The sequence below is a fragment of the Budorcas taxicolor genome, chromosome 11 (genome assembly GCF_023091745.1).
Source record: "Budorcas taxicolor isolate Tak-1 chromosome 11, Takin1.1, whole genome shotgun sequence".
NCBI classification, from domain to species: Eukaryota; Metazoa; Chordata; class Mammalia; order Artiodactyla; family Bovidae; genus Budorcas; species Budorcas taxicolor.
The window spans coordinates 152838904-152850987 of NC_068920.1; the positions used below are offsets into that span (position 1 = coordinate 152838904).

At 39.4% G+C, this 12084-nt stretch overlaps 1 protein-coding gene across 1 annotated transcript; it reads right to left on the minus strand.

Annotated features, from left to right (window-relative positions):
- Nucleotides 1-5345: 5345 nt before the first annotated feature.
- LOC128055739 (olfactory receptor 1N2) lies at nucleotides 5346-6334 on the minus strand. The gene has a single exon (XM_052648275.1). It carries the CDS (start codon nucleotides 6297-6299, stop codon nucleotides 5346-5348), a length of 954 nt encoding a protein of 317 aa, XP_052504235.1. The 5' UTR covers nucleotides 6300-6334.
- Between the last annotated feature and the right edge of the window lie 5750 nt (nucleotides 6335-12084).

A 12084-nucleotide genomic window follows, 5' to 3' on the forward strand; every position in this document is an offset into this window, starting at 1 on the left:
CACCCAACTTTTATTTAAATCAGAACCTCATTTTGATTCATCTCTTGTATTTGATCTTTCCATTTGAATATAACTCAAAACTTTAATGTCTCCAAACCCTAAGAAAAATGATGGCATGTTGCATTTACTTGACAAATGTTCATTGACCAGAATTTCATTCCCTTATTAGCAGTACTCTCCTGGTGTGGATAAAAAGGAACCCTCTGAACTGTTGGTAGAAATGTAAGTTGGTTCAGTAACTATGGAAAACAGGATGGAGGTTTCCCAGAATTTCCATATGATTTAGCAATCCCTCTCCTGGGCATATATCCAAACAAAACTGTAATTCAAAAAGATATATGCACCCCTATTATGTTCATAGCAACACTATTTACAATAGCCAAGACATAGAAACAACCTAAATGTCCACCAACATTTAGATGAAGGGATAAAGAAGATATGGTATATATATATACAATGGAGTACTACTCAGCCATAAAAAAGAATGAAATAACACCAGTAACAGCAACATGGATGGACCTAGGGGTTATCAATTGTACTTACATGAAGTAACTCAGAGAAAGGCAAATACATATGCTATCTCTTATACATGAAATCTAAAATATAACACAAATGAACTTATTTATGAAACAGATACAGACTCACAGACATAGAGAACAGACTTGTGGTTGTCAAGGAGAAGAGAAATGGGGGAGGGATGGACAAGAGGGTTAGCAGATGTAAACTATTATATATAGAATGGAGAAACAGCCATGTCCTATTGTACAGCACAGAGAACTATGTTCAGTACCCTATGACATACCATATAGTAAAGAATATTTTTAAAATGAATGCAAACTAGTACAGCCACTATGGAGAACAGTGTGGAGAGTCCTTTAAAAAATGGAAATAGAACTGCCTTATGACCCAGCAATCCCACTGCTGGGCATACACACTGAGGAAACCAGAATTGAAAGAGACACGTGTACCCCAGTGTTCATCACAGCACTGTTTATAACAGCCAGTACGTGGAAGCAACCTAGATGTCCATCAGCAGATGAATGGATAAGAAAGCTGTGGTACATATGCACAACGGAGTATTACTCAGCCATTAAAAAGAACACATTTGAATCCGTTCTAATGAGTTGGATGAAACTGGAGCCTATTATACAGAGTGAAGTAAGCCAGGAAGAAAAACACCAATACAGTATACTAATGCATATATATGGAATTTAGAAAGATGGTAATGAGAACCCTCTATGCGAGACAGCAAAAGAGACACAGATGTATAGAACAGGCTTTTGGACTCTGGGAGAGGGAGAGGGTGGGATGATTTGGGAGAATGGCATTGAAACATGTATACTATCAGGTAAGAAACAAATTGCCAGTCCAGGTTCAATGCAGGATACAGGATGCTTGGGGCTGGTGCACTGGGATGACCCAGAGGGATGGTATGGGGAGGGAGGTGGGAGGGGGGTTCAGGATGGGGAACACGTGTACACCTGTGGCAGATTCATGTTGATGTATGGCAAAACCAATACAATATTGTAAAGTAATTAGCCTCCAATTAAAATAAATAAATTTATATCAAAAATAAAAATAAAATAAATAAATTTAAATTAAAAAATTTTAAAATGTGTATCTATGTATAACTGAATTACTTTGCTATACAGCAGGGATTAACATGACATTGTAAATCAACTATACTTCAATAAAAACTTAAAAAAAAAACAGTGCTCTCCTTTGGAAACAACTTTTGATCAGAAAATGCTAAATTAATTTTATTACTTATTTCTACAACTTGAGGGCATTAATACAAAAATATACAGGTCATTTAGTTATCTTTTATTTGAGGAGAATTTTGGAAACCGATATATTTTAGGCCCATAATCTCAGACTTTCACACCCCGAGAATCTAAAGAATTGCCTATATTATTACACTACACTCTTATGCAGACAATGCAGGATTTTCTTTTTGTCTTTATGGGTCTATTAAATCATAGAATCCAAACTGTCACTTAAATAAAAGGAAACGCATAACTTTCTGCCTGTGGTATAAAATGTTACAAAAACAGCTCTGACGATAGGAGAACCTGGAGGAGATCCAGACTGGCCAAGTATTTCCCCTTTGCCAGCACAGTGTGCTTGACATTGATTAGCCCCCAACACAGTCAGCAGTGAAAGCACACTGAGTGCTGGCCTCCTTTGTATGTATAATGAAATGCACTAGATGATTCCAGTGCATAATCTCTGAAAATGTCATTGATTTTTGTTAATATCACTGCAGATTCAGCACTCTCTCTCCTTCCTGGACTTCTTGCTTTCCCAAATAAAGAATGAAAGCAAGGCTTTTCAGACCTTAACACGCCTAAGAATTCCTGGAAAGCTTGTTAAAACAGAGATTCCTGAATCTATCTCTATGAATTTCAATTCTGTAGTTGTGGGACAAGATCCAAGAATTTGCATTTCTAACAAGCTCCCACACGATGTGGACACTGCAGATTTGTGAACAATGATTTGAAGATCAGTGGAAAATTAAACTATGGAAGTGGTGGGATGCAGGTTTATAACACCTTCCAAGAATTCTGGGAGAGTGGGTAGAGTGAAACCAGAGAACACTTGGATTATTTAGGGAATAGAGTAATCAGTGGTTCATGGTGATATTTTCAGATTAATTCTAGCTAAAGTAAATTCCTTTTTTCAATTTCTAATAGAAGAGGATCTTTCCTGAGCTATCAGATTCTCTTCTCTCTTTCACACACACTACAGACATATCAGACACTGCTGACTGTATATTCAATGAAAAAAACCCAAAGCTTTGAAAAAAATGGCATCGTATGTTCACTGGTAGCTTCTTGTTTACATTAAGCTATATGGAATTTCAGTGTGACTTGCAGTTTTGCTAACGTCACTCAAAAACATTTTAATATTTTATTTTTTAATTTATTTTTCATTTGGAGGGAAATTGCTTTACAAGGTTGTGTTGGTTTCTGCTGTACAACAATGCTAATCAGCCATAATTATACATGTATCCCTTCCTTCCCCTCCCCCATTTTAATATTTTAAACTAACAGTTATTTCACATATGCTGCCCAAAACTGTACATCTGTTATAAAGAATTAGTTGATCTCAGAGCATCTGTACCTCCACAAAGGGACCTTTGAGTTCTTTTTAAATAATTAATTATTTTTGGCTATGCTGGGTCTTCGTTGCTTTGCATGGGCTTTCTCTAGGCGCAGCAATCAGGGGCTACACTGTAGTTGTGGTGTGCAGGTTTCTCACTGTGGTAACTTCTCTTGTTGCAAAGTACAGGCTCTACACACATGGGCTTCAGCAGTTGTGGCTCAGGTGCTTAGTGGCTCAGGAGCTTAGCTGCTCCAGGGCAGGTGGAATCTTCCCGGACTAGGGATCAAACTAGTGTCCCCTGTATTGGCAGGCAGATTCTTATCCACTGGACCACCAGGGAAGTCCCACTTGAGTTCTTGACGGGACACTAAAAACGTTTTGTTGTATGATGCTATTTATGTCTAAAAGTCCTCATCTACCTTGCCATGTTTCTTGACACAGCACAAAGGATAGAACTTGTCTTAAATCCAATATTATGGGCATTGTGGCTACTTTACCCATCTTTTCCTTTTCTCTTTGTGTGTGTGTGTCTGCCCTATGTAAAATGCAATATGTTATCTAACTTTGTACATAAATATAGGACTAATTAGTATGCAGCCAGCATCTGGAGTGACATTTAAGGCTAAGGTGATGTCCCCAACTCTAGTCTGTTTGAGGTATGAAGATGGAAGTTAGAAATTTTGGTAGAAGCTTATTATTTGATACACATGTAGAATATTTTGGTAGCAACTTTCTTTTATTATTCATTTATTTCATTCTTTAAGCTCTGACTTAGGCAATCCCTTAGGTGAATGAAGACAATCTGGCTGTGTTGTCTCTCTTTCCATGGGGTTCAACCTAGACTTCCATTCTTCATGTATTTTTATGGGTATTTTCAAAGTTCATGCTTCTTTTTTCAAAGGAGCAAGCTACAGGCCCTGGGGAACTAAGACAATGGAGCTCTTTAAAACAGATGCTTTGGAGATGTGAAAGTAACCTTGATCAGACAACTGACACAAGACATTTCAAGTGTAGTATAATTGTTAATAAAGTTTCACAATGAATCATTGTGTTAATTCAATAAGAGATCAACTAAAACTCAAAAACTTTAAGTGGATTGATGTATTGATGCTGAGTACATTCTATGTATATGTATAGAAGCAGAAATGTAGATATTACAATACAATGAAACTTAGTTATTATAGAAAAGGAAAGCTATAAAATACCATGTAAAATAAATCCCATTTATGTAAACATAAAATTTTATGAATAAAAACCATTTTAGAAGGATAAAAAATGAATAACAGAAGTGTGAAGTACTTTGACTGTATCCTTTGTTTTCGTGTCTATGTTAACATATTTGGATTTCCATCATAAAGTAGATTTCATTTTAAAAGCAGCAAATCAAAAAGGAATTTCCACTTAGGAGAAAAATCCCTCTTCACTTCCCAAGCTGTGACTTAACTAGGAGAAGCAGTAAGCTGGAATAAATACTCAGAAAATACATGATAGCTTGAATTGCATGTGTTTCTAGTTATCCTCTTGTCCTAGTAATTCTTTATATAAACTGTGAATTCTATTTACTATTAATGATAGCTCTTGTGTATTAAATTGAGAAATTAACATCACTAGTAGAACTTAAGTCTCTAGTCTTATTTCCTGAGAAACTATTAGTTCATTTTTAAACAGCTTTATTGAGGTATATTTAACATATAAACATTGTATGTATTTAAATATTATGAAAAAAAATGTACAGCTTGATATTTTGGTACGTATATGTTGTGAAATTATCCCCATAGTCAAGTTAACTAATGTATTTATCACCTCCATATAATGGCCATTTTATTTTTGTGTGTTTGGTGAGAAGACTTAATTCAAGAGACACCTTCATAGTACATGACAAGCACACAATACAGTGTCATTCACTATAGTCATCTTGCCAAATATTTGATCTCAAAAAACTCATTAATCTTGCATAACTGGAACTTTGTACATTATGCTAGGTGACATAAGTCAGACACGGAAAGACAAATAGTGTATGATTTCACTTACTTGTGGCATCTAACACGGTCAAATCATAGAAGCAGAGAATAGAATGATGGTTGCCAGGGGCCCAGTGAAAGAATGGAAATGGCTTCTTTGTTAAACACCTAATTTTTTAATGTCTTGATAACTTTTCCTTAAATCAGTCTGAGAATAATGGAGTCATTCAAATGATGGAGAGCAGGGATTAATTCAGATACTAAGATTGGCCATCACTGTCACGGTATAAAGATGGTTTTCCCACTGCCGAAGAGTTTACTCAAAGCCTCATTCATATCTTTATTCCTCAAGCTGTATATGAAAGGGTTCAGCATGGGAATAATCACCATATACAGAATGGCAGCCCTGCTCTCCCTCTCTGCAGAGTGAGTTGATGGAGGAAGTAAATACACACCCATAAGAGACCCATAGAAGAGCAGGACCACTGTGAGGTGAGATCCACATGTCGAGAAGGCCTTCCACCGCCCTCCAGGAGATGAGATGCCAAACACAGCCCAGGAAATGCAGACATAGGAGAGGACAATCAGCAGGAGGGGAGCAGTGAGGAACATCAGGCCCATGGTGATGATCATCAGCTCGTTAAGGCGGGTGTCTGAGCAGGCAAGCTTCAGGAGAGCACTGGGATCACAGAAGAAGTGGGGAATGGCCTTGTGGGCACAGAAGGCCACACGGGTCAGCAACAGTGTGTGTGTCAGTGCAGGACAGTTGGTTAGCACCCAGCATATGCTCAACATTAATGCACAGAGTTGGGGACTCATAGCTGTGCTGTAATGAAGTGGCTGACAGATGGCCACATAGCGGTCATATGCCATCACTGCCAGAAGTAAGTTGTCAAGGCCACCAAACACAAGGAGAAAATACAGCTGTGCAAAGCACCCAGAATAGGAGATGGTCTGGCTCTGAGTATGCATGTTGACCAGCATTTTGGGGATGGAGGCAGAAGTGAAGCAGGCATCTGTTATTGATAGGTTGGCCAGAAAGAAGTACATGGGAGTATGGAGGTGAGGGTCAGAGGTGATGGCCAGGATGATGAGTAGGTTTCCCATCATAGTGACCAGGTACATGCCCAGGAAGATGACAAACAGGAGAGTTTGCTCCTCTGGCCGCTCAGAGATCCCTAGAAGGAGGAAGTCTGAAAAGGTGGTTTGGTTCACTCTGCTTCGTTTTCCCATCCTTTGTAGTTTTGCTGTCTATGCAGATAAAATACTTCCACGTGTCAATATTTAAGTATTAGATCAATTCACAGATAATATCTGTGTAGCCCAAACTGTTCCAGGAAAAAAAGAAGTGGACCTTGCCCGTGAGAATCTCTGGATGTCATTATGATGTGAGAAAATACACATGGAACTTTAGAGAACAGGCAAACCAATACCCATGCAAACTGAACCATGTCTTCATAGCTGTATATAGTAGGGTCCTCAGGAAAGTGATCAGTTTGACCAGAGAAGTCCATGTTGGCAATTGGAGGAGATAAGAATTGAGCATATCCTTAAAGGCAAGGTTGGAAAAGTCACTTTTGCTCACCAAGTAGAAGGGAAATACATGATCTTCCTTGCTGCCCCTCCCCCAACACCCACCCCTTGACATACACCATAGACAAGATAATCTATTTCTACTTGCCTCCTCAATCCCTAGAACTTGACCTCACCTATTTAGCTCCACTTCCTGTACTCTTACCTTACTAGGAACATGGATATATGGGCTGAGGCCAGGGAGCGTCATTCTCTGCATCCACAGTAGCCAAACAGGATAGGGCTGCCAACCCTTGACCCCCATCACTCTCTCTCCTTTTTCCCTGAACTCTTCCCCTATTGCACATCTAGACATTTGAAAACTGATATTTCTCTCCCCCTAGTCTCTTGGACATGAGCATGATCAGTACCTCTTTGTAGATGCTTGCTATGTTCCAGAAAACTTGATGGCACTCTTTTGTTTTTTCAAGTCTGGTAGGTATTATTCTCCTCCACAATTCTGCAAATGGTGCCATTGAGTCTTAGAAATAGTCGATGTACTCAAGATCAGAAAGCGAATGAATGTGACTCAGCAGCAGGTGTGTCTGACTCCAATGTCTGTGCCTTCCCTCCACACTTGTAGTCTAACTCTCTGATGTTTCTTTTCTTCAAAGGGAAGGTAGAAGGAATCAGTGTCTGGCTCTCTGGGCTTGAAAATGGCCACTCTGACCTTCAGTTCTCCTAGGATTTAGAGCAAGCTTGTATAAGATGTCATTTCGTGTCCTCCCTAACCTTAATAGATTTTGCCACTGTATTAGTACTCCATTTGTTCTTGGTTTATAGAGAGGCTTCTAATCTTAGGCAGACATTCAGATCGGCTACCCTAGAAACTTTTGCCTGGTCCTTGGGCTGGGAAGGAAGGTGTTTGTACAAGTATGTGTGTTTGTCCCCTACCCATCCAGATTCTCTCACCTATCAGAGCATGGATTGGTTTCAAGCATATTCAGATTCTCCAGTTCCCTCTTGTGTGTGGGAAGTTCACAATAAGGAACTCCCTGAGATCTTTCTGACCTTGTAAAGCTGGGGTCTATTGAGTCCAGTGGTCATCAGGAATACCTAGAGTGTATAATGAATTTTTCAGACCTGGGAAGACAGGAGCCTTTCTTAGGGTTTTAAAGATCCCTAGAACATCATCCCCAAAGTGCTCATTAGAGCCAATCTCAGTGTCCCTTCGCAGCCTATTCTCTAGCCATCCCTGCCAGGGTCCTGAGAGAATAGAGGGCATCTCTTTCCAAGGGGTTAAGTTCTCAGATGGGGAACTTGGGGGTGAGAATCTGAGGCCTTTAGCTGGGATGCTGTACACTCCAGCCTGACCAGCAGTCCTCCTGGGAACTCTTGCCTCTGCCCTGGACCATTTAATGCCAGTTTAACCAGGTTCTAGGTTAAACTGGATTGAGGGAGACATTAAGAGCTTAAAGTATAATGGTCCTGCTGGTGATTTCTCTAAATGGACTGTAGCCTGCCAGGCTCCTCTGACCATGGGATTATCTAGGCAAGAACACTGTAGTGGGTTGCCATGCCCTCCTCCAGGGGATCTTCCCAATCCAGGGATGGAATCTGCATCTCTTATGTCTCCTGGATTGGGAGGCAGGTTCTTTACCACTAGTGACACCTAGGCATTACCTCTCTAAACAGAGTAATGCTAAGAAGCAGCTCCCCCAAGTCCTAAACTCTCAGTTACATAAGGCAGCCTATGTAGAACACACCAGCCATAATATCTGATCCATAACCACAGCAAAGATGTAACATCTTCAGTATTTTCATTAATACTAGTAGTACTGAGACTTCCCTGGTGATTCAGTGATTAAAACTTCACCTTCCAGTGCAGGAGGCATGGGTTTCTCCCTGGATGGGGAGTTAAGATCCCACAAGCCTCGGGGTCAAAAAACCAAAGCATGAAACAGAAACAATATCGTAAAAAATTCTATAAAGACTTTAAAAATCATCCATATAAAATATCTTTAAAAAAATACTGTCGTACTTACTGCACACTTTCATTAAATGATCTCAAGGTAATACAAGTTTATTAGGATAAAGAAACTATTATTATCCCTATTTTACAGATGAGAAAACTGAGGCCCAGTGAAGCTAATGACTTGACCAACTAAATGGAGAGGATGGAATTCCAGTCTAGGTCTCCACGACGCTAGAGTCCACTTTTTTTTTTTTTTGAGGCAGATAGTGTGGGGTGTAGTGTTGGCAGACTGGAAAGGAGACAGAAGTAGAAAATCAGAACTTGGGTGGAGACCTAGAGATGAAGAATGTACACAGGGGAAGGAAAAAAGGAAGAAAGGATGGAGTGGCTTGAGTCCATGCTCTTAACCACCGTAATTTGTCCCAGTATCACTGTTGATTTTAATCATCAGCAATATCATTGGTACAGAATAATCTCATTTTCTATGTGAAAATCTCATTTTCTCTGTGTGTGCCTTTGGTTACTAGCAAGATCAACTACTTTTTTTTTTCATTTGATTTTTAACCATGAGTAATTATTCTTCAAATTATCCTGTTAATGTATTTGTCTTTTTCCTATTGGGGCGTTTGTGGTTTTAAAATGGATATTAGATACAATAAAACAAAATTAAAACATTTTATTTGGGGTGTTTTTTATGTCCTTGCCATTGAATGTTTATAGAAGTTTTTTTAAAAATTAATTAATTTATTTTAATTGGAGGCTAATTACTTTACAATATTCTGGTGTTTTTTTGCCATACATTGACATGAATCAGCCATGGGTGTACATGTGTCCCCCATCCTGAACTCCCCTCCCAGCTCCCTCTTCATCCCATACCTCTGAGTTGGCCCAGTGCACTGGCTTTGAGTTCCTGTTTCATGCATCAAACTTGGACTGTTCATCTATTTTTTTAATATAAATTTTTATCTTAATTGGAGGTTAATTACTTTACAATATTGTATTGGTTTTGCCATACATCAACATGAATCCACCACAGGTATACACGTGTTCCCCATCCTGAACCCCCCTCCCTCCTCCCTCCCTGTACCATCCCTCTGGGTCATCCCAGTGCACCAGCCCCAAGAATCCAGTGTCATGCATTGAACCTGGACTGGCGATTCATTTCATATATGATATTATACATGTTTCAATGCCATTCTCCCAAATCATCCCACCCTCTCCCTCTGCCACATTGAAAGAGACACGTATACCCCAATGTTCATCACAGCACTGTTTATAATAGCCAGGACATGGAAGCAACCTAGATGTCCATCAGCAGATGAATGGATAAGAAAGCTGAGGTACATATACACAATGGAGTATTACTCTCAGCCATTAAAAAGAATACATTTGAATCAGTTCTAGTGAGGTGGATGAAACTGTAGCCTATTATACAGAGTGAAGTAAGCCAGAAAGAAAAACACCAATACAGTATACTAACGCATATATATGGAATTTAGAAAGATGGTAACGATAACCCTGTATGCAAAACAGCAAAAAAGACACAGATGTATAGAACAGTCTTTTGTTCATCCATTTTTATAGAAGATTTTAAAGTTATTTTTTAGTCAAAATTGACAGATATTTAGCTTTGTATTGTTCCCCATTGCTTTTATACTAAAAAGTCCTTTCCATCCTGTAGATCAAGGAAATTCCATTTAGTTCTTTCTTCTAGTTTTAAACACTACACTACATTTTTCATTTACTTGCAATTTATGTTGCTGTGGGGTGAGAAAAAAGTACCTAGCTTTACTTTTAATTTTTCACATGTGGCTAATTTGATTGAGGGCATGAGAAGCAGGTGACAGAGGATGAGATTGGATGGCATCATCGATTCAATGGACATGAGTTTGAGCAAACTCAGGGAGATAGTGAAGGACAGGGAAGCCTGGTGGGCTGCAGTTCATGGGGTCACAAAGAGTCAGCAGACATGACTGAGTGACTAATAGCAGCAGCAGTTTTATCAGTACCACTTTTTAGTAACTCATACATTCTCCATTTGTTTGTTAGGTCTGAACACCTATACCTGGCCTTTCCATATGTATCTGGGCTACTTACAGCACAGCAGCTGGCTTCAGAAATGGGGCATTTTGAGAACAAACCACCTAAGAAGTTGTGATGGAAGCTGCAAGGTCTTCATAAAACCTAGCTTTGGAAATCTGAGAATCTCGCTTTCACTGTCTTCTAGAGAGCAATCAATCACTAAGGCCAGCCCAGTGACTAAGGGAAAGAAGTTAAGCTTTATCCCTCCATAGGAAGAATAGGAAAGAATTTGGGATCCTCTTTCATTTAGCACAGCCTGATCTCTTGACTCAAATTATTTATATTCTTCCCAAATTCAGAATAGACTTGTTCCTTCTGAAAAGCCTCAGAATCCACATGGACTACAGACTTGTCTAACTCAATGAAACTATGAGCCATGCAGTGTAGGGCCACCCATGACGGACAGCCACCCAAGACGGATGGTCATGGTGGAGAGTTCTGATAAAACATGGCCCACAGGAGAAGGGAATGGAAAGGCACTTCAGTATTCTTGCCTTGAGAATCCCATGAACAGTAAGAAAAGGCAAAAAGATAGGAACTGAAAGATGAACTCCCCAGGTCGGTAGTTGCCCAATATGCTACTGGAGAACAGTAGAGAAATAACTCTGAAAAGAATGAAGAGATGGAGCCAAAGCAAAACAATGCCTAGTTTTGCATATGACTGGTGATGGAAGTAAAGTCCTATGCTGTAAACAACAATATTGCATAGGAACCTGGAATGTAGATCCATGAATCAAGGTAAATTGGAAGTGGTCAAGCAGGAGATGGCAAGAGTGAACACTGACATTTTAGTAAAGTGAACTAAATCAACTGGAAAGGGTGAATTTAACTCAGATGACTATTATATCTACTACTGTGGAAAAACTCTTTCTTCCCCTTAGAAGCCCTCATAGTCAACAAGAGTCCAAAATACAGTACTTGAGTGTAACCTGAAAAACGACAGAATGATCTCTGTTCGTTTCCAAGGCAAACCATTCAATATCACAGTAATCCACACCTATGACCCAACCAGTAATGCTGAAGAAGCTGAGGTTGAACAGTTCTATGAAGACCGGCAAGACCTTCTAGAACTAACACACATAAAAGATGTCCTTTTCATCATAGTGGACTGGAATGCAAAAGTAGGAAGTCAAGAGATACCTGGAGTAACAAGCAAATTTGGCCTTGGAATACAAAAGGAAGCAAGGCAAAGGTTAACAGAGTGTTGCCAAGAGAACACACTGGTCATAGCAAACACCCTCTTCCTACAGCACAAGAGAAGACTCTACACATGGACATCACCAGATGGTCAATACTGAAATCAGATTGATTGCATTCTTTGCAGCCAAAGATGGAGAAGCTCTATACAGTGAGCAAAAACAAGATCGGGAGATAACTGTGGCTCAGGTCATGAACTCCTTATGCCAAATTCAGACTTAAATTGAAGAAAGTGGGGAAAATCACTAGACC